This window comes from Quercus lobata, chromosome 6, assembly GCF_001633185.2.
Source record: "Quercus lobata isolate SW786 chromosome 6, ValleyOak3.0 Primary Assembly, whole genome shotgun sequence".
NCBI lineage: Eukaryota > Viridiplantae > Streptophyta > Magnoliopsida > Fagales > Fagaceae > Quercus > Quercus lobata.
In genome coordinates this window covers 15,752,491-15,775,992 of record NC_044909.1, presented here as the reverse complement: position 1 = coordinate 15,775,992, position 23,502 = coordinate 15,752,491, and the positions used below count along the sequence as shown (strand labels likewise).

The 23,502-nt window shown below is 34.9% G+C and overlaps 1 protein-coding gene across 1 annotated transcript; it reads left to right on the top strand.

The window, feature by feature from the left end:
• The first annotated feature begins 5,245 nt into the window (after positions 1-5,245).
• Positions 5,246-12,026, top strand: LOC115995375. Its single transcript, XM_031119925.1, has 6 exons — positions 5,246-5,841; positions 7,660-7,822; positions 8,411-8,587; positions 8,699-8,782; positions 11,287-11,368; positions 11,476-12,026. Exons 1-6 carry the CDS (start codon positions 5,468-5,470, stop codon positions 11,907-11,909), a joined length of 1,314 nt encoding a protein of 437 aa, XP_030975785.1. The 5' UTR covers positions 5,246-5,467; the 3' UTR covers positions 11,910-12,026.
• Positions 12,027-23,502: the final 11,476 nt, after the last annotated feature.

The following is a 23,502-nucleotide window of genomic DNA, read 5'->3' as shown; positions in this document are numbered from 1 at the left end:
CTTTCTTTTCATTTCTAGGAGATACAAAACCCTCAGATTGTTCCATGTAAACTTCTTTATCAAGATCACCATTTAGGAAAGCTGTCTTTACATCCATTTGATGTACAATCAACTTATATATGGATGCAAGTGCTAACAACACACGAATAGATGTGATCCTAACCACCGGTGCATAGGTATCAAAGTAGTCTACTCATTTCCTTTGTTTAAAGTCTTTTGCCACTAACCTTGCTCTAAAAGTTTGTATTGATCCATTAGTATTATATTTTCTTCTAAATACCCATTTACAACTAATTGGTTTAGAACTAGTTGGTAGATCCACTAGGACCCAAGTATTATTGGATAATATTAAGTCAACTTCATCATTTACAACTTCTTTTTAGAAAGCTGAATCTTTAAAAGTCATAATTTTCTCAAATGTTTTAGGATCATCATCTGTGTTAAACACTATAGTTATTTTATTTAGGACCATTTGTCTATTACGATCAACAAGATACAATTGAGCTTGATAAGAAATGAAATATGGACTACAGTCCTTTACTTTTCTTATCCTTTGACTCTTTCTTTGTTCACTTGGTGAACCACTTTCAATCTTTTTAATACCACATAAAGTAGTATTAGGATTAGAGTCACCTTGTTGTGTTTGAGTAGGTATCAAAGCATCCATGGAATCTGTACTAAATTTATCCTTAATAAATTCAACATCTCTTGATTCCACCACCGTATTAGAGCTTAAGTCTAATAATCTATATGCCTTTGAATTTTCAGCATAACCTACAAACACACTTTTCATAGCTCTTGATCCTAACTTTGTTCTTTTTGGATCAACCACTCTATAAAAGGCTAAACACCCCCACATTTTGATATAATCAAGGCTTGGTTTCCTTCTATTCCATAACTCATATGAAGATACTTTAATCTTCTTGGAAGGTACTCTATTGTGCACATGACATGCTGTAAGCAATGGTTCTCCCCCTAAACTAAAAGAAAGCTCTGCACTTAAGATCATAGCATTTACCATGTCTACAAAAGTCTTTTTTTTTTTTTTTTCCAGCTAAACCATTTTGTTGAGGTGTATAAGGAGCTAAAATTTGATGTATTATACCATGTTACTCACAAAACATAAAAAATTCATTAGGAAAATATTCACTACCTCTATCACTTCGTAGGATCTTTATTTTCCTATTCCTTTGATTTTCTACTTCAGTTTTATAGCGTTTGAACATGTCAAATGATTCATCTTTATTTCTCAACACATATATAAATCTAGAGAAATCATCAATGAATGTAATGAAGTATCTTTTACCTCATCTAGTTAATACACTATTCAATTCACATACATCAGAATGTACAAGTTCAAGCATAATAGAATTTCTATCTGACTTAGAAAATGGTTTCTTTGTTATCTTTGCTTGAATACAAATCTCACATTTCTTTTTATCATCATGCTTATATGAAATCACACCATGTTTTGACATAAACTTCAACTATTTGAAATTTAAATGTCCTAATCTAGCATGCCACAAATATGAAGAATCAACAATATAAGCACAACCAGAAACTTCTTTATTAATTATACTTAGTTTGTACATGTCATCAGTAGCATATCATTTTCCTACAAATATCTCATTCTTAGACAAGATTAACTTGTCCTATTCAAGTACAGCTACCACTCTTACATAACAAATTAGCAGAAACTAGATTCTTCTTGATATTGGGTACATGGAAAACATTGGTCAAGATCAACATCTTGGAGGAACACGTTTTCACTTCAACGGTGCTCTTTCTAAGAACCTTTGCTTTATTGTGGTTGCCCATCAGCACTTGTTGTTCCATGGAAGACTTATTATAAGTCTTGAATTGCTCGTTGTTACACACGTGCACCGTTGCACCCAAATCGAACCAACAATTAAAAGGATTTGCAATCACAGCCATATAAACTTTAGTAATCATATCAATATGTATGCCACTTACCATAGCAACAATGTCCTCAATGACATTCGTTTCAATGACATTACCTTCTTCATCATTTTTTATGTTTTTTAAGAGTTTACATTCGCGAATGTAATGGCCTTTCTTTCCAGAATGGAAACAAGCACGGTTCTTCTTGTCCTTGTTGGGATTCTTGGATTTGTTCTTCTTGAAACTACTCCCACTTTTGTTTACTTTCAAGTGCTTATCCTTCTTACTCAAACTCCCACTTTAAACATTGCTCACATTGTTCACATTCACTTTAGAATCAGTGTTAGTCCCATCTCTAACCTAACTTTCTTCTTCAATTCGAAGATGTTGTCCAAATTGTTCTAAAGTGAGATTTTCCAACATATGCAAAAGCTTCTTCTTAAAACTATTCCAACTTGGTGAAAGTTTCGCAATGATTGCACTCACTTGGAATGATTCAGGAATATTGATTGACAAATCACAGAGTTTATTGACCAAAATCTATAAATCATGCACTTGATCCAAAACTGAGATATTATCAAGTATTTTATAATCAAAATACTTTTGAATAATAAACTTTTTCGTACCTACTTTCTCAGTTTTGTACTTTGCCTTCAAAGCATTCCAAATCTCCTTGGGTGACTTCATTGATGTGTAGAGATCATGAAGATGATCTGAAAGAGTATTGAGAATGTGCCCTCTGTATATCAATTCATCTTCCTCTCGTTTCTTTCTTTGTACCTTTATTTCATCAGTGTCTTCATTACTCGCAATAGGAAATGACATCAAATTCGGGTCCAAGACATAGAAAAATTTCAATGCAATAAGTAGGAATTTCATCTTGTCTTTCCATTGAGAGAAATTGGTTCTATCAAAGCAATCCAATTTCACCAACTCATGATTCAACATCTTCAACGCTGAAATATCACTTATTTCTTCCATTGTAGGAAATATTGTCTAAGATTGTTGAGGATATTACACATATTAATAATGAAATAACAAGGTTAACACAAAAGACAAACAAAAAATAGATAACTTGAAAACACAATATCGTTTTCCTTAGACAATATTTGCCCCTCACACTATTATTGTTAAAGGGTTATTACAAATTTTCCCTAGGATACAACCAAGATGTTGGGTTCTACAGATAGCAATTTTGGAGAATGACCACAGGATTTCTTATATTTCTCTCCAACTTACTATTTTGTGGAGTTATTTATTTTTCAAGTGAATATAAGTCTCTATTTATACTCATAGGGTTATATTTTATTAAAAGGCATGTATAGAGAGTTAAAATGTTTCATGAAACCGTTTACAAGGCTTGAGTCCTTTTCAACATTTTCTAAACAGTCGTCATAAAATTTTGCAGAAAATCCTAATTTTCAACTTTCGATCAATCGAAAGTTCCTTTTGATTGATCGAGTGCTCTCTTCAATCGATCAAACAAGAATCAAACATTGATCGAGACATTCAAAGACTCCAGGATTATTTTCTTACCCTTTTCGATCGATCGAGTCAAAGAGTCAATTGATTGAAAATGCTGAATTTTGAATTTTCACTTAGAAAATTTCTGAACTTGAATTTCCACTTTATGAAACAATATTCTCCAAACTCAAACATCATTATTACAACTTATCCGTGTATATATCTATATATACAATATTATCTACAAAATCCATTAGTGTCTTGATCTAATGGTAAAAAGATAGTGCTCATCAACAACCCATTTTTATAATGCAGACACTATGCAATCAAGGCAAGCTATTGGCAGGAAGCAAGGGAATTGGAGTAGGGAGCTTTCAACAGTGTTATGTGTCATTTGTATTTTAGAAGTAAATTAAATATTTTTGAAAAGGCTTATTAGTATTCAGTATTAGCCAAAATCTTAGGATGATATTTGTATTTTACCCAATTTAAAAATAATTTTTTTTTTTAGAGAATGTAAAATAAAAAGGCATTTGGTGCTTACCAAAAGCTCTTGGCAATCGAAGTGTTTTCTTTTTAAGTAGCTTCACATGCATGTTTGGTTGTATTTAACAATAAATCATAAATTAGTAGTATAGACTTTTTTTTTTGAGTAATTTGATTTTTTTGATAAGTAATGTTGTTTTGAAGACATGGATTAGTGGGAGAGTGGATCTATTTTGTAGGTAGTGTAGTGGTTTAGCTTTAGCCCAAAAAAAAAAAAAAAAAAGCTTTAACTCTTTAGTTTTTTTTTAATAGGAAATTTTAGCCGTTTAGTTGACTAGGATTTTTTTTAAAAAAAAAAAAAAAAAAAAAAAAAAAAAAAAAAAAAAAAGGATAAGTCTTGTAAAAAAAAAATTGCTGATTTAGTGGGATTGCTCGTTTCTTTGTAGTTAAGGGATAAGGCTGATAGTTTTCTTTTTGAAAAATTAAAATTTAGGACCAAATAGATAATGTCCTAATTTTTAGCAACTTTAAAGTACATGGCTTGAAAATCCTTAAATAGTAGCATAAAATAGATAGATAATGATCTAATTTTTAGCAACTTTAGAATTCATGGTTGTAAACGAGCTTGAAATCCACAGCTTGAAAGCCCTTAAATAAAAGTATAGGAACATATTTTTAAAAATTGAAAGAATAAAATATAAAAACTATCATTAAGTTAATGACAGATATTATTACCAAATGTTATTATAAATATCCAATTTATCTCTCTAAACATAAGTGTCACTTATCAGTATTTGAAAACTTCAAGTTTCTTCTCAATTTTTAGTTGATTTATCAACATTGACTGTTTAGACACTAGTTAACTTTCAAATTTCGTTAAAGTGTGCTTTGAATTAGAGTTTTTGAAAAAGTCTCGGTAATACTACATAGTATTAATCCAAAATGGATAAATTTTTTGTATTTTATACCACTTACCAAAAAAAAAAAAAATGGTTATACTTCCTTGCCACGTGGCAAATATAAGTGGTAAAACCACCTAAAAATGACCATTCACAAGATATCACCCAATCTAAAAAAAATCCGACACACAGAGAGAGAAATATCTTCCGACTCCAACAGCAACTGTTCAAAACAGAAAAAACATCTTCCTAAAAAATACGGATAAGTATAAAAAATATCTACTACTAGTAAAAAAACAAAACCATACGTAAACCTTATCCTCAAAACTAACTGTTCCTTAATTTAAAAAACCACCTGATTCTCCAAAAAAACAAAAAACCACCCCTCCCAGCCCAACGCTCCCTCCAATTGCGTGAACTACACCTCCCATCAAATCATTCCCATTCGACGGCCATACTATTTCCACGTCCACGTCCACGTCCACGTCAGCCGCGTAACCCACCCTCAACAGCTTTCTCTCTCTCTCCTAAACAAAAGTCTCTCTATCTATCAATCAATCTACGATCTTGGTATTGATATGATATCTGTCCATAATCCATGTAGATCGATTCTTAGAAGAAGGCGAGATAAGAGCCCTCACTTTCGCAGGATCAACTCTTTTTGTTTCTTCTTGTGAGGGCCGTGGAGGGTAGGGGAAAGCTTTTCAAAAAAGTCGATGTTAATGGGGGAGCCTTTGTTTGATCTGGTGGATTTTTTAAAGAAGCCATGGATCGCTGAAACATTCGTCGACATTTTGCTTTGCACAGTGCCCATATGGCTAGCTGTCATGATTGGACTGGTTATTGGGTGGTCGTGGCGCCCCAGGTGGACCGGCCTCGTCTTCTTAGGTTTGCGTTCTAAATTCCGGTTTCTGTGGACGGCTCCGCCGGGTTTCGGAGCTCGGCGGTTATGGCTCGCCTTTACTGCTCTCTCTGCCTTTTCTGTTTGCCGCACCATTTGGTCCAATTTCAATGACAGACGAAGAAAAGATTCGCCGCAACAAGCGACTTCCAAGGTTTGCAACAACCAAGGTGATGGCGACTCTGTTGGGTGAGTGTTTTTTGTGTAATTCAATTCCGGGTTTGTTTAAGGTTGTTTAGTAAATAAAGCAAATTTTGATCTTTAGTGAGAATCATTGTCTGCTATTAGAATTGAGCTAATAATGTTGTTAATTAATATCTGGGATTGGGTTGTGGAAGGTTTTTTTTTTTTTGGGTAGAAGATTGGATTTATGTTAAAGCTTTAATGGGGTAGCTGTTTTCGAAAGTTAGCGCTAAGAGTCTTGTGGCTCAGTGGCATTGCCTGGTCTTCTATATGAGAACCAGGGTTCAAATCCAAACTCTCTTACTCATTGTGACAATTGAATTATCAAAAAAAGTAAAAGAAAAAAAGAGAGGGGATTGGCTGCTTTGAGAGCAGATAATTTTGCGCATAGTTGGGGGGAAATCGCGAATGCTTTAACAAGCTATTGAGATTGACAGGGTTTAGTAACCAAGACATATGTATAATGCTTGGGCGTGTGATAATGTCTATTTGTGGGAAGTGGGAGATGGGGGATAGTTGGTGCTTCTTTGTCGTATAAAGTTAGAGCTAAAGTCAAAGTTTGGTGCTTGAATTTCCTATCCAATGGTTACCCTGGCTTGGAAGATGTATATTGAATGTGTACGGTTGATGTATTGATATATAGAACTGTGGGCTGGCCTTGGTGTATTGGATTCTACATATTTTTTTTATCAATGACGACACTAGGTTTACTGTGTGGGAGCTTCCAATGCTTTAATTTAGCACATGTAACGCACAGTCAGGTTGCTCACGCATAATGCTATGAGAGATTAGGACCTGGGAAGATTGAGATGTGAACCTTCTCAAAGAAATATGACTACAAAAAGATATGAGATATATTGCTGATAAGGCTTGTCTGGCTCTTAAATGAAATATCTTGGAATATGACTCGTGCCTTATGAAATGGATACTGTGCTACTTCTATCTTTCTGAGAAATTTGGAATTAAGTTTACTTGTTTTGAATGTGAATTGGTCGGTGGTAAGAATTGATGGTTACTGTCTGTGTACTGGGTCTACAATCAATGATTCGATAGACTGAGGATGCACTCTCTTTTTAACAATACGTAATTAATTTGTGATCCATTGAAGGTGATGCTATTGCGTTCTGTGTGGTGCAGCAAGTGGCAATACCTTGTAGATGTTTAGTAAAAAAAAAAAAAGATTTGAGACATTTTTCCCTAGGAAACATACATATAAAATAAAATTGAGATATTTCTTTAAAGTAAAATCACAATTTTGTTGCTAATCGTTCATCTGGATTAAGAAGATTTCATTTAGTAATTTTTCTGGATTAATATGGTAATCATGTAAGCAGCTGGCAAGTTTGGTATATCTTGTTTTTGCGTTGGTTAATAAGATACTTTTGTGAAGGAAAGATTGGATCTTCTAATGAGATAAGCCACAGAATTAGGCAATACGATATGCATTTGAAACTTCTTGTGAATGTATGCTCTGCAGTTTTTCACCTTCCATGAATTTACAATCTCGTATGAGAATTGGATTGACAGAAGACACATATAACCAGAGTGCACCCAGCATTTGCTCCCATTGGAGCTTAAACAGTTCCTGTTGCATTTTATTTTTTTATTCTATGCTTAAAAAAATAATCTTTAATTCAGAATGAAAGGGTGTGCTTTGACCATTAAGGGTAGGTAAGTCAATTCATGATCCTCCTGTCTTAGTAGTATCATGAATTTTCAGTTGCCTTAAAATACTGTTGTTATCAGAATGACTTATTAATGCTTGAGTAATGACGTCTCTTATTCTTGGATTAATTGGTTAATGATACCTTAAATTTATTGCAGCCCAAGCACAACAGCTGAGGAGAGAGAGCAGGACATTGTCACAGAGAATGATTTAGAACACCTATTGCATCTTTTTGGGAGGGACGGAGAGATGGAATGGCAAAGTATGATGGAGAGGTCTACTCCTAACATGTCATACCAAGCTTGGCGCCATGAGCCAGAGGTAGATTCTGACTGACATACATGAAAAATCATCCTTAATGTGCTGATATGATGCATACTAGTATTTTTTGAATCTAGTGTAAACAAGAAGAACATTGGCTATGTTTTTAAGTCATGGAGAAATTTGCTAATGATAAAAGGCATGCTTAATTTGTTCATCTGCCTCTTTATTATTTTTCTTTTTTCATTTTCATTGCAATCTTCAGTTGATCTTTGTGTTCTGCATGCATGGCTTGCATTTAGTGAAATGTTCCTTTATGCTGGGACTACTCATTCTGAGATCATATGAAAAGCATGGTGTTTGTTTCTCATTGAAATCATTGGGCTTCTAGTCTGGCAGAAGGTATACGTATGTTACTTTCTTTATCCATATTTTAACGTGTGAATTTGTGAGGTTCAATGATGCCTGAGAAGCTTGGTGCTTCAGTGCCAACATTGCCACATTTATTTGTTTCTTGTCTGATAATACTATCCCATGTATAATCATGAATCTCTTTATTGTAATTCTCTTCAGAATTTTGTGTGTCCTTCCCATTCTTGTTGTTTGACTGAATAGTCTATCAATATCTGATGGTGAGTTTGTTATCAGACAGGCCTAACAGTTTACCGCAGTAGAACGGTCTTTGAGGATGCAACTCCAGAGGTGGTTAGAGATTTCTTCTGGGATGATGAGTTTCGACCTAAATGGGATACCATGCTTGCATACTTCAAAATATTGGATGAATGTCCACATACAGGGACATCAGTTGTTCACTGGATAAAAAAGGTTTGTAGATCACAGGATTTGCACGATTGTTTGTGTATCTTGGTTTCATAATACCACTTTTTAGTTCAGACAGCATATAATACCTTAATTTTTTTTCCCTCCTCTATGCAGTTCCCTTTCTTCTGCAGTGATCGAGAATATATCATTGGTCGAAGAATATGGGAGTCTGGGAAAACGTATTATTGCGTGACAAAGGTATTGGTTGCATCTTCTGATCATTTACATTTGAACATAGATATTTTTATCCTCTATTGCTTCTTTACCTCCCACTTGGGAAAGGGCCCTTGTAGCATGTTATGACCATAAGGATTGGGTTGCTCCTCTTTATCCTTAGTCTAACGTATCAGTAAATCTACAATAGGGAATAAAATGTTATATGTCCGATCCCAAATGGTGGTTAAAATCCATCCATAAGGAGAAAGGACCAGCGGCAATTATATGACAAAGAAGATAAACTCGTATAAGTTATAACAGATTTGTTCCTGTAAAACGATTTTTAAGCTACTGGCCTTTACCAATTTATCCTAATATAGTGTTTATGAGTCGACCTTGTTGGCCTTCTTTGTCAAGGAATTTCTTATTTTGTGCCATTCTTTACAGAAACTTGCGTTCACTATTTATTTTGCGTTTTTTCTCACTTGGCCTAGCTATGGAATAATTTTGTTACTGGGACTTGTCTTACTAATTATCAGGGAATTTTTATTTTGTTCCGTTGACAAGTTTTAAAGACCTTCTCCCATAGAGCCTTCTTCTTTTTATCATATAATTGCCTTTTTTATATAATAGCATGGTGGAAAAGAAGTCATGTGGGAGACCCTGACTAGCTTGTTGGGGAATCATAACTGACCCCAAAATTTGGGACTAAGGCTTGGTTGTTGTTGTTGTTGTTGTTATTCCTTTTGGAGGTGAAAATACTGCACATAGTTCTTATGTGGAGGCTAGGAAGAACAGACATAGCAACCTCCTTGCATCTCCATGTCTGAGCGGTTTCAGGTGACAAAATGTTTTTAATTTCAGATATGGGTGGATAAGGTCAGGATGCAAGGAGGGATTTAGGGATAGCTTTTTTTTGTTTGAACATTCAGAACTCAAAAGCCCTCTCTCTCTTGTGGTTGACTGAGCCGTGGGATACAGCGATTTTGATCATAGGCCCACAAGAAGCAGCACTGCCATTGTCGACATCATTCTCAGCAGCAATACTGCTGCATTCTAATTTGGGTGCTTTCTTTTCTTATCCTGAAACGGATGAATCAGAGAGAGGTGGAGTTGACTTAAGTGACTGGCGGAATTAGTGCCAGCATGCAGAGATATTAGAGAGAGAGAGATGGTGGAGTTGACATAAGTAACTGTTTTATCGAGGGTCAGCATGCTGAGGGAGGGTACAGGAATCAAAGTAGTCAGGATTGGGATCCTGCTGTGATTGGTGAGAGGGTTTCATGGATCAGATTGTAGGATCAGATCGAGAATTGTAAGATTCTACTTTCCATAAAGTAAAATAAAATAAAAAAATAAAACCTAATGAAAAGTCATCAGTAATGATAATATATGTTAAAGAGTCATAAGAAAAAAAGCAAATGTGACACAAATTACTCATAAAAGATACTAACTACTTAATACCAAATTACCAATACATGAATAAATGACAACTTTAAATTTCAAACTTACAAGTTCCAAGTTCTAATATAAAAAATACACATAATGTTCTAAATTAACAAATCTGTCATTGACTGCTAAAATAAAATCATCCCGATTCCAAAGTTATAAAGATTTTGCAAATGTTTTAATTGTATTAAGATAATGAGAAATACCAAGCCCTTCAAAACCCATTACAACTTCATCAATTGGGCTGGACAATCCTAATCTCACCATAGAGAGACATAATTTTAATGGATGTCGGTTTTGTTGCTTAGAGGCTTTAAGAAAAATTCTATACCGATCTAAATTGATTCTATGGGGTAGATCATAAGGATTCTATAGAGTAGGATTTTAGGATGTTACATTCCATCATCCAGGATTGCAATCCCATGCAGACCTACTTCATGAAAGATTATACCCAGATTTGAATCATTTTTATGGACAGGATTGGATCATTCTACACATATTTGGATCATTTTTGACAACCATTAAGTGATCAGTTGAAAAGGTGGATGGTGGAGTTACGTGAAGTGTATTGGACTTGGATGTTGGAGTCCATCATTGAGGAGCTGCCATTTTGATAGGTTGATAGTGGGGAAGGGGGGAGATGGGGTTTAAATCATAGACATGGGGCACCACAAAGGATGCTATTAGTGCTAGTTAATGTATTTAAACATTAAATATATATATATATATATATATATATATAAAGCAACGGCCAATTGTGTGTTTTCATACACTTTGATTATTCTAATTTATCCTTCAGACCTAAAGTTAAAATAAAATTTACCTAAAATTATATGTATTGATTACTGTATCCCTGTTATGTCATGTCCTACCATCTCGCCTTATCTGTATCATACTGTACCGGTGTCCTCTGTCTGTATCTGTGTTTCCTAGTTTGGACTCCTTGCTCCAAGTCTCCAACCATAATTCACCTGTTGGTATTAAATCTTCACAAACATTCTTGAATCCCATTTTTATGCATGATGTTGATGTTGCTGATGCATGCTGTGTTTCCAGCATACAGACGGTGTTTTAATATGTGAGCTACAATATTGCAGGGGGTGCCCTTTCCAGGTTTGCCCAAGCAAGACAAGCCTAGACGTGTTGAGCTTTATTTCTCCAGTTGGATTATTAGGGCTGGTAAGAATTGTTAATCATTAATTGGTTCTTGCAACAAGTTGGTGAGCAAAGTTAAGTGATAAATTAGTGCTGCTGCCTCATTTGCTGAATTTGGAAAATCTATGCAGTGGAATCTCGTAAGGGTGATGGACAGTTGTCTGCATGTGAGGTTACACTTTTACATTACGAAGACATGGGGATTCCCAAGGATGTGGCAAAGTTGGGGGTCCGTCATGGAATGTGGGGAGCTGTCAAGAAATTGCACTCTGGCATGAGGGCATACCAGAATGCGAGGAAGTCTGGGGCTCCTTTGTCTAGATGTGCACGGATGGCAGGATTCACCACAAAGATTTCTTTGGGCGGAAGCATGGACTATTTAGAGCAAGCTTCTGATGAAGAGGAAACAAATCTAGGCGTGGTCAATAGGAGAGAAAAAGATCAAGGCATTGATTGGAAATGGTTAGCTGTCGGTGGAACTGTGGCTCTGGTTCTTGGACTTCACTCTGGTGCAATAGGGAAAGCCTTGTTACTTGGAGCAGGGCAGAGAGTTGCACGAAGGTGAGAGTTAACCTAGGAGAAGAGACATTGTATTTCTATCTGTTTTGAGGAATCATGAAAATTACATTTTAACACATTGATTGTTATTTATTGAGATTATATAAATTTTTTTTTTAAGTAATTTTTTTGGCTTTTATCGTGGTGTGTGCGCGCTAACTGTGCAAGTATGCTGGGATAAATCATAAATTGTTATGCAGACCGAGTTATATGCCCCTTCAGTTTGCTATGGTTTTACTATCAATTGCTTGCAATAGTTCATTTATTTACTCTTGTAGATTGAGATGCTAGCACCACTTTCCCAAGGTACATGGCAATTTGGAGAGTTAGGAATGACATGTTACCGGGGTTGATTGGCTTGGCTTGGCTTGGCTTGACAATCATCTCAAAGCATCTAAGCTTCCAGAGACCATGTATTTTCATTTTGTACCCTCCCTCTTACTCCTTGCCAAGCCTGGTTTCCCTAGGAAGATCTACCTGTAACGAGGTTAGACCAACTAGGGTGTGGTTTGTTCCATTTCAACCTTATCTCAATCATAGGTTTTTGTATAGGCAGCGAATTAGCTAAGGAACATTTTTTCAACAGCTCTATTAATGCAAGAGAGGCAACCAGGCCACGATTAATTTGATCAGGTTGAAAATTTCTGTTGTTATGGTTAAGCAACACCCACCAAGGCCAAATGGAAAAGGCAAATTTACAAGGTTGGGCAAAGTTATGGGAGGCAGTAAAAATTGACAATGGAAACAAACCCGTTTCTGAAAAGACTCTCCAAAGGATTGAATGCAATATGCAGAAATGCCAAGCTTATTCCAAAAACCATTCCAGAAAGCAATTTAACGTAGCCTAATTATTGCAAGATTTTACTCGTTGGTTAGATAAAGGCCCGAATGGACCTATTTGCTAGTACTTTATGGATGATCATTTTAGCAAACCAATGGGATTCAGTTTCCTCTGATTCACTCGCCAGCAGGGCTTAGCAAGTAGGGCAGTATTAGATTCTTTAGGATAACTTTCAATTTGTCAATAAATGCCATTATACCAGATACCAACTCTGGTGGAGGTTGGCTGTCCAACCAGCCAACTTGTTTTGGATTTTTTCAATAATGAATTCCAAATCTCTGGTTTAAAGTTTCAACAATACCACCCACGAAAAATTTTAGAACAATTGAGGTGACAGATTGTGATTAATATTAATATTAATGTAACATCACTATTGACATTAGAACTCGTGGCAATATAGGCTATATAGCGTAAGAATCCACAAATCCATTGACCACAGCAATCACTAATGACCCTCACCAGTCACCACCACTCGTTAGTCCTAGATTACCTCAATATTTAACTTGACCAACCCGTCTAGGTGAGGTCCCATAACAACAGTAGGTTCTAGGCAATAGGGGTTCAGAGATAATTCCGAAACAGAAAAGAATGCAGAGGTCTTGTGAAATCATTTATCAACAAGCTAACTTACAAGTCCAAATGATTACTGAGGCTCTTGGTGCTAATGAAAAAGGGCCACAGACTTGCAATTAGCTTGCGACCACACTAGAAGAGAAAGCTCAAAAGGAGATACTCTTGTGCCCCAGGATCCTAGTTGGTTCCAAAATGTTCTAGACGCAACAATCACTCAATAGATGAATAACTAATTTTGTACCCCAGCCACCCCGTGTACACAATGGAGATATATTCAGACCTCTAGAAGTTATGGCTTTCCCAACCATGATATTTGTGTACATGATGAAGCCAAAGAAAGAACTTCCCTGTAGAGGTTGTCCATACTTTTTAATATTTTTATAATTAAGGATATATATATCAAAAGTAAGGGGAGAGGGGAAGGAGGAAATCCAATCAAAAAGAGAAGAAATATTTATGGGTTTATTTCACTTACAATTAATGGCCCAACTGAGTATATTGTAAGCCCAATAGTTAATATATCTAAAACAAAACAAAAGTCCCAATATAGGCAACTAAAGGAACGTCATTAGAAATACTAATGTAACTAACGAGTATAAGTTCCAATAATTATTAATTTTTTTTTTTAAAGAGTAAATAAGTTGATTTAAGCCCAAATTTTCCATTTGGGGAATCATGCCAAATTGTTTCATTGGGCCGGTCACAAAACCCAAGGTTGTCTGAATAAAGAGAACAACCAACTCACAACTTGTCAATGGCCCAGGAGGAGATCTTTAAGTACAAATTGTCTTGTTGGGGTAGTAAAACTCGGACAAAGGCCTGTTTGATAGATCATTTCAAGCAATTTTTAGAGTATTTTAAACATATTAAAACACATTTTCACACATTTTTTTACTCACACGTATATCAAAAATACTTAAACAACATTATTCAAATTCCCCTACCAAACAACTTTTGTGAGAATCCTTGCCAAACTCACATGTTCACACACCATTTCTGATGGCCCAGTAAGAGCCCTTCAAGAAAATGGGCCAGTCCTTCTCAAGCCCATCCCCGGTAGCACGACCAGAGTCTACGAGTGAAAAGTTGGGACTATATAAAAAAAAAAAAAAAATATATATATATATATATACATAATAAATTATAATTAGTGGAACAAAAAATAAATAAATAAATAAATAAAGAAGCTAGCACTTGTTTTTGGATCAGTATTTTTTTTCTAAGAAGATTTTTGAAAAGTATTGAGACTTAAGAGAACAACCCCCACAAACAATTTAATTGTAATTAATATTAATATTTTTGGTTTAAAGAAGAAGAATTGTAAGGAAGGGGTGTATAGTCAAACGGGTCATGTGCCCCTGGCCTGCCCTTACTTTGTCAGTTATTGATGACGGAAAAAAGAAGACAAGAAGCATTTCATAAAAAGTGGATATTAAACGTCGTGTTTACCAAAAAAAAAAAGATATTAAACGTCGTGTCCATTTAAAGCTTTGATGTAATTGAGGGATCCAGAAGAAATGATAAGACAAGCAATTTGGCAATTTGAAATAGGAATTTGATCTCTACAAATAATTTAGATAATGCTCAAGGTGGGTCCCCCATTTCTAATGAAATGAAATCCAACCCAATTATTTTTTTCAAGATTAGGGTCTTGGGGCCCAAGCCAATATCGACCGCCAACCTTGTCTGAGTGTGTCCATTCAACACCAGACTTTACTCCTCCCTTTTCTTTTCTTTTTTTTCTTTTTTAATGATTCAATTTATTACAGAAATCTAAAAATATTGTAACAAAATAATTTTTAAATGTGTAAATAGTATCGTTAGATTCAGTTTTAAAGTTTTTTTTTGTTGAAAAAAGTATTTGTGGGTCCCGTGAACAGTGCACGAAACCCACTGTTTTTCAGCAAAACACGGGAACACATGAAAAACGTGCGTTTCAAACGCACACTTGGTATATGTTTAGCTCTAACTTAAAAAGTCAACTTATTTTACTATTCAGTTTATTTTTGCTAATATTTTTGCAATGATTAAAATTATGTGTGGATTGGGACTATCGCTCGAACCGCTCATCTCTAGGTACTGGGTCAAAGACTCTACTATCAAGCCACACCCATTGTGTTTTTTTTTTTTTTACTTACCACACCCATTGTGTTACCACTTAGATGCTTTGTTCATTACATATGTTATTTGTATGACAGTGCGATAGTCTCTTTCAAGCTTTGTCTACTCTATCCACTCAGACAGTGCGTGAGGCACGAACCTGTATATTTGCTGTTGTTGTTGAATAATCCACAATACAAAGTTTCTTTCGCCATAAAAGGTTTGGATTTTGGTGGTTGTGAAAGTTGTCAATGATATTGACCACCTTTGTAATCTAGTGTTAAAGTATTTAATAGTGCATGTAAGTACTTATCATGGTTGTTTTATTTAATAGTGCATGTAAGTATTTAATGTTTTATTTAAATATTAGGTTGGCTAACTTGAACGTAAAAATTCAGGCAACCAATTATTGTTTGAAGCTGTTAGGTAATGACCAAAACATACTAGAAGGGACATGATAAGTTGGCATTAACTAATTACTAAACATGACTTTTGGTTTTGGATCTTATATAGTGTGAGAGTGGGTGAGATCGTGATTAACATCCCTTAATGTGGGAAGCCCACCTAAAATACGTTTCCCCTAAATGGAGGGTTTTACAATAAAATAGACACTTGCTTTATTTAAAAAAAAATAAAATAAATAAGAAAACCATATAATGAATTAAGTTTCATTGAACATGAATCCACATTTGACCTCCCAATTTCCAACTATTTACTAATATTTATATCTTGAATGGATATTGTCTAACTAAAAGTTTGTTTAACATTTGTTTCTAGTTTAAGTTTTTTTTTTTTTCAACACTAATAGTTAACCGTGTGTTTTTTATTTTTATTTTTATAGAGTTTCAGCCTATTAGGTCCTCTTATGATTATTGCACTCTTTAAATCAGTTTTTGGTGTAGGTGAGGATTGAACCTTAGATCTCTTATTCAATCATCAAAGATTTTACCACTTGAGTTAATAGGAACCCACTAACTATTGGTCATTTGAGATTATAAATCTCATTATATGTTCATATTTCATCATTATATATAGGGGAAGTTACTATAAACCCACATGTGGTTAAGCCTATTTTAATAGTGTCTACCCATGATTTAGACTTTAACATTTTACCCACTTGTGATGTTCTATCCATGATTTAGACTTTAACATTTTACCCACTTGTGATGTCCTAATATCCTTCGTTATGCCTCTGTAACTAATCTTAACTTCTCACACCTCTGTAACCAATCTCAACTTCTTACTGTTAATAGCGAGGGGTAAATATATCATTTTACTCACCTTTTATGTCTCTCTCCTCCACCCATACAAGAAGAACCTTAATCCCTAATCTCTGCCACCAACCTTCATCCACAACCGGCCAAATCCACCTCCAAGACATCACAAAATTGACTATTATAGAAAGGCCAACCAAAAAATGCAAATCGGTCTTTGGAACTCTCTCTCTCTCAAGAATCAAACTGGGCCTCCACGGCTGAAAGTCCCAAGCCCTCACCATCCACCTCAATCACTTGCCACTGCTATCACCCTCATGGTTGTGGTGTTGGGTTTGGGTTTAGAGCAGCATTGGTATTGCTATATTCCTCCTGGGTTCCAAACTTCACAGTCTTTTCCACCACCAATTTCATCTCAGACTTTTTCTCTTTCAATTTCTCTCACTTTTTCTTTGTGGGTTTGGTTTCTTGTTGGATTTCTCAAATTTTTGGAAGCAATTTTCTACAAGCAAAATAAATAATGCATTGCTGAAATAAATAGAGTAATAAATTTGATCATATATCAATGATAATTTAAAAAATTAGAAGGAAATTTGGAATTAAATCAAACTCCAAAAATTAGAAAGAAAAAAGGATTGGATATATACCCTAGAAGAATTATAAAATGGATTTGAATGAATGGATGAACCTTTGGGTTTGTTAGAAGACAAATGAAATAAATTTTGATAGAAGACAAACGTATCTTTTGTTTGAGTGGTGTTTGATGAAATGAAATAGTGAGTGAGAGAGTTACTGCCTCAGGGAATGAAATGAATCTTGAGTATGTGCTTGAGATTCAATTTTTTTCTTGAAAGAAAATGGGTTTGTTCTTGATTTTTACCTAACCCTAGTTTTTTTTTTTTTTGAGAAACAAGAACTTGAATATTATTAATGAAGGCCGTTAACATCAGCCTGTAGTACGTGAGAGATATCTGGTGGTACATCTTCCATCCAGACTTGGAATTGTGAATAAGAAACTGCTGATCTTGCTAACAAATGAGCTACGTTATCACATTGCCTACGGACATGTGTATACTCTATCGATGAAAAATGTGAGGCAAGGTACTGAATGTCATGTGCAATGTGACCAAAATTTGCTAAGCTGTGTGTGTGTTCTTTGAGTGCTGTGATAAGGATCTTTGAATCACCCTCGAGGACTACTTTCCTAACCCCGTTTCTAATGCTGGTTCAAGACCCCTACGTGCTGCCAGAGCTTCCACTTCAACAGTAGTAAATGGCAGGGGAATGTTTTGAGAAAGAGATACCATTACCTGTCCACATTCGTTCCTAATAACCACCCTTATGCCAGCACAGTTTTCTGCTTGAAACAGGGCGCTGTCGAAATTTATTTTGTATTGGAGTTTTCCTGGTGGATGCCACTTTGGAGAAGGATGTCTCGGTGGGGTACTCGTTACCATTAGGGGTGGCAAAATAAGCCCAAACCCATTTGCCCACCCAAACCCACCCATTCTAATTAAACCCAAACCCACCCAATTATTATTTGGGTTAAATGGACATCAACCCAATCAGACCCAGTAATTATTAGGTTTTAACTCTAAACCCATTGGGGGCCATTTAACCCAAAAACAATATACTCAAATCCAACCCAACCCTTCCCATAAAAAAAATAATAATAAAAAAAAACCCAGCCCTCAGACGATTTCACTAGGATTTTCAAATTTTCTTTCATTTTCTTGGCCTTTAATCATGTTTTAAAAGGAAACCCAACCTCTCCAAAAAAAAATAATAATAATCGGAAACCCAGCAGCTCAAAAGCTTTAGAGATTGCTTTAATCTAATGGAACTCATGATTAAAGCAATTAGAACCTTCAGGACTAGCTTTCACAGCTTTTTGGTGAGCGAATCTCACAGAAATCGGCGGTTTCTCATTCTCATTATTCAAAAACAAAAGCTCCATTGAATCTTTCCTCTCTACCGGCCTCGACGCCACCACCTTAACCCTATCATCACCGTCGTCCATCACTTTCTTCTCCACCGCATCGTAACCAACACTGTATCCTAATCCTCCGCCACTCAAAACAACGCCGTTTTCGTACATGTCACTGTAATTGCTGATTCGTACGTCATCGGAGACCTTCACGCGCAGCAACATTATTAACCCATGTATCAACAAGATTGAAACAGCAATCAGCAAAGTCATATGTAATGCGACAAGTCCGGAGGTATGGTGCTTTGTGTAGATTGAAAAATCTGGAAAAATGATCTGCAGATTCACAGAATTTGTTGATTTCGAGTTTTGGTACCAAACTCCAAAGGAGCTTCCACCTCTTTAACAAGATGCTAGTGGCCATTGACTCTTTGGTTGGAAGAAATATAGGATGTGAAATGAGTAGACATTCTAGTAGATTACTGATCCTGTCCAACACTGCGTCATTTTCAGTAGAAAGTTTTGAGCTTGAAATGATATTTCTTTGTATTTGTTGCACTGTTTGGTTGCCAAGAAAGTGAGAGAAAATAGAAAAGAAAAGAAAATATTTTTTGTTTAGATTTTTAATATAATTGCTGATGTGGACGTGCTTATGTGGAATTTTTAAATCCCAAGAATGGAGACTAGAGAGAGTAGAAAAGAAAATCCAAGAAAGTGTTAGGGTTTTCATTTTAATGGCATTTTGGTAATTTAAATAATTGGGTAATTGGGTGAGTTGGGGTTTACCCATAATAATTGGGCTGGACTAGATTTGGGTTAGAAGCAATTAGTTAAATGAGTTTTAATGGGTAAATGGGTTTTATATACCCAACCCAATTATGCCCACCCCAAACCCACCAAAACTCACCCATTTGACACCCCTAGTTACCATGTTGTGCATTTGGAACTCATGCAACTTGTCTCGGGCTTGATTCAGGAGCTGATCCAGCGTGCCAACACTCTTTCCCAGTCTAAGGTTATTCCGTCGAGTCCACAAAGCCCAGATGACCATTGAGAACAATGCAGGTTCCCTATTTTTTGCAAAAACACACCCCAACAAGTCTATAAAGGAAGTGGACTGTCTCATGCTGCTATGATTCTAGATGGGAACCTTATGCCACAGAGCTTCCAGTTTTGGGTATTTGTATAAAGCATGTTGCACATCCTCTCGACTGTTATGACATATATCACAGCTAGCCCCATTATTTTTCTCTTGACCAAATTCTACTCAATAGGTAAAGAATTCGTTGCTGCTCTCCAAGTTAAATTTCGAACCTTACTCGGTACTGTGAGACTCCACACTGTCTGCCACAGGGGGCTTAGCCAAGAGCCATCAAACTGCCCTGGTCGTGTGTTCTAGAGTTTAGTCTGTAGAAATTTGTACCCCGACTTGACGGTATACTCTCCAATGGGATTGAAAGGCCATGTGAGTGTATCAGGTTGGTCCATATTGCAAAGGGGAATTTTTTGAACAAACTCAGCCTCAAAAGGTAGCTGTGTTGCCTTGATAACCTCCCTGTTCTAGCAGCATCTGTCTTGGTCTATCAATTTGCTAACCTTTGATTTTGCTAGCATGTTAACCCGTAGAGACACAATCTTTGGTGAGTGTTTTACTGGTAGCCACTTGTCACCCCAGATTTCAGTCGTTCTTCCATCTCCAATCCTCCAAATTGCCCCTACCTATTTGATCTTTATTTATTTATGGGTTTTTTTTTTTTTTAAACAATGAGAAGTTGAGGTGGGTTATGGAGGATACCTCAGGTGAATAAAGTGATAAAGATCAAACCACATGTAGATAGTATTAAAATAGGCCTAATGATCACATGTGAGCTTATTGTAAAATTTTCCATATATATAAATGTGGGAGGACTTTCCTCTTGGCCCCCAATCAGGTATTGTTCGCTTTGGGATGGGCAAGGATCGACCTACGTCCCACCCGCATGAATTTTCTCAATCCCACGCCTCCCACCCTTGTCTTATAAGCCTTTGGCCTAAGGAAGGGTGTACCGTAGTGTGTGTGATCATACCTGATTGGGGGCCGAGACGAAAGTCCTCCCACAACAATTATTAATAAATTATTTTAAGAAAATTTTGACATCATTTTCATGATAAATATAAAAAATTATTAAAAAAATTAAATATTATCTCTTTTCTCATAATTTTTTTATAAATATATTATAAACCAATGTTTTTTTTTTTTTTTTTTTGATAGGAATAAACCAATGTTTTTAGTACACCTGTTAATAATTTCTATATTTTAAATGTATCAATCTATTCTCTAACATTTTTGTATTATGTGCAAATGGTTTCTGCATTAAATAATGAATAGTAAAATGCTAATATGAATAACAATCAAAATAAAAAATTATTATTATGTCATATAAGATGCATAAAAAATAATTCTTATGTCATATAGGATGCCCCATAGACTGCCACAGTCAGATTAATTAAAAAACAAAAGCCAGTCAAAATAAAATTAAAATTAAAAAATAAAGAAAATTTTTCATTTCCATTTTCCTTCAAACATCACAAACTCTGAGAGTCTTTTGGCTAAAAATTGCAAAAAATGAAGTTTATTGTTGTTATAGGTACTGTTCAAAGTTATTTGACAAAATGAGGAGAGAGACTGAATTTCGGCAACGGTGTTGCCGAAATTGCAAGAAAAAGTACAATGTGTTAGGGGAGAGAAAAAATTGAATTTCGGTAATGAGATTCTTGTCCTACACTGCCTGAAATAGAAACCAATTGTGGCAATGGCATTGCCAAAAATGGGAAAAAAAAAAAAAGAATTGTGGCAACTAAGTTGCCGAAAATGGAGGGGGAAAAAAAAGATGCTACGTTCACAACATTTTCACAACAAATTACAGATGATTAGTTGTTATTGGTTCAAATTTGAACCTAACACTGAAATTACTTTTTTGCCCCAATAATAACAATCAGTAACAACCTACCACTTAGAATTTGTTGTAAAAATGTTATGAAAACGTTGTGGACGTATCATTTCTAAAAAAAATTATGGTGCCGAAAGAGATGGAAAAAAAAAAGTGGCAAATTATTTTGTGGCAATGTCATTGCTGAAATAGAGGGAAAAAAAAAACAATTTGCCACTTTTTTTTTTTTCCTTCTATTTCGACACAACAATTTTTTTTAAAGAAATAATACGTCCACAACATTTTTACAACAAATCCTAAGTGGCAGATTGTTACTGAATATTATTGTTGGGGGCAAAAAAGTAATCTTAATGTTAGATTCAAATTTGAACTAATAACAACTAACCACCTGTAATTTGTTGTGAAAAATGTCGTGGACGTAGCATTTTTTTTTTTCCCCTCCATTTTCGGCAACTTAGTTGCCACAATTCTTTTTTTTTTTTCTCCCATTTTCGGCAATGCCATTGCCACAATTGGTTTCCATTTCGAGTAGTGCGGACTGGACAAGAATTTCGGTAATCTCATTACTGAAATTCAATTTTCTCTCTCCCCTGACACATTGTACTTTTTCTTGCAATTTCGGCAACATCGTTGTTGAAATTCAGTCTCTCTCCTCATTTTGCCAAATAACTTTGAACAGTACTTATAACAACAATAAACTCCATTTTTTGCAATTTTTAGCCAAAAGACTCCGAACTCTGGTGTATCATTGGAGGCGTGGAAGCTGCCAAAAGTGATACCAACGAAAATAATAGAGGTATTAGCAAATCAAGAGATTATTTAGTAATATATGTCTATTTGGAAACAATTTACTTCTGGCAGCTTATTTTACATAATATGAGATAAAAATATAATAAATAAAAATTTAATTTATTTATAAAAAACTAAAAATCAGATTATTTGAAATGAAACTTTGACAAAAAGCAAAAATCTATAGCCAAACTCACCCATAACTTTTCAACTACAAACACAAATGAGTTGGAACTTTCAAATTCATTAAAGGTAAGGGCGGCTCCACATTGTCATAGGACCACCCTGACTGGGGAAAAAATGATTATTATATATAAACTTAAAATTTTTATAATTTTTTTAGGCCCAACATAATTAAACTTTGAACAAAATCTTGCAACAAATTTGGTTTAGACTAAGACTACAACTCAACTTAATTTTTTTTTTTAATTTTTTTTATTGATTGTGAATTTTGACAAATTCACCATTGAATTACATTTTCTTCTTGAATCCTGCATACTTGCAAAATTTTAATAAAATCAAAAATCAATAGCTATATCATCAATCAAATGTTTAAATTTCTAGTTTTCGTAGTCTAAAATTATACATATAGAATAAGTTTATGGATAAAATAGTAAACAACATCCGATTGGCAAGAAATTTAGTTGTGTTTTAAAAACATAAAGAACATGCAATGTAACGATTAGATCTTCATAATATGTAGTCATGTTAATTTTTTTAGTGAGAGTTGTAGCCTTAGGTTATAACTAAGTTTATACCAAACTTTGTCATTAAACTTTAATTTACTTAATAATATATTAAACCCTTACAAACAAATAGGTAAAGTCCAAGAAAAATTTTATTGAACTAAAATTTTGAAAAAAATGTAACTTGCAACATTGATAATGTGAAACTATTATGCAATAATTTCAAAAAAAAAAAAATAGTAGAAGGAAATTATAAGATTTTATATGGAAAAATTTTCTAAACCTGCCATTGATCAGAGGTAAAAACCAAGAACTTTTCTACCCAAGTGACATAATCTCAAAAATTTTGACCGCAAAGAGACAGAAACATGCTTTCAGCTCAAGCGTTGTAGTTGGTGACATCTATAACAATTTGGATGGGTTAGATAATGTCCTTGGAGCTGCTTTTAAGAGAATTTATCAGTTTTAGTGTTGTAGATGTCTCAAATAGACAAATAGACACCACTGCATATCCTTGGTGCGATAGTCACTCTACAAGTA

What these genes read in the sequence shown, in the direction of transcription:
- LOC115995375 (XM_031119925.1), top strand. Translation starts at nt 5,468, where the DNA reads ATGTTAATGGGGGAGCCTTTGTTTGATCTGGTGGATTTTTTAAAGAAG. An exon ending in TTGTTCACTGGATAAAAAAG is followed by an intron (nt 8,588 to 8,698) that starts GTTTGTAGATCA and finishes TCCTCTATGCAG; the next exon opens with TTCCCTTTCTTCTGCAGTGA. An exon ending in CAGTTGGATTATTAGGGCTG is followed by an intron (nt 11,369 to 11,475) that starts GTAAGAATTGTT and finishes AAATCTATGCAG; the next exon opens with TGGAATCTCGTAAGGGTGAT.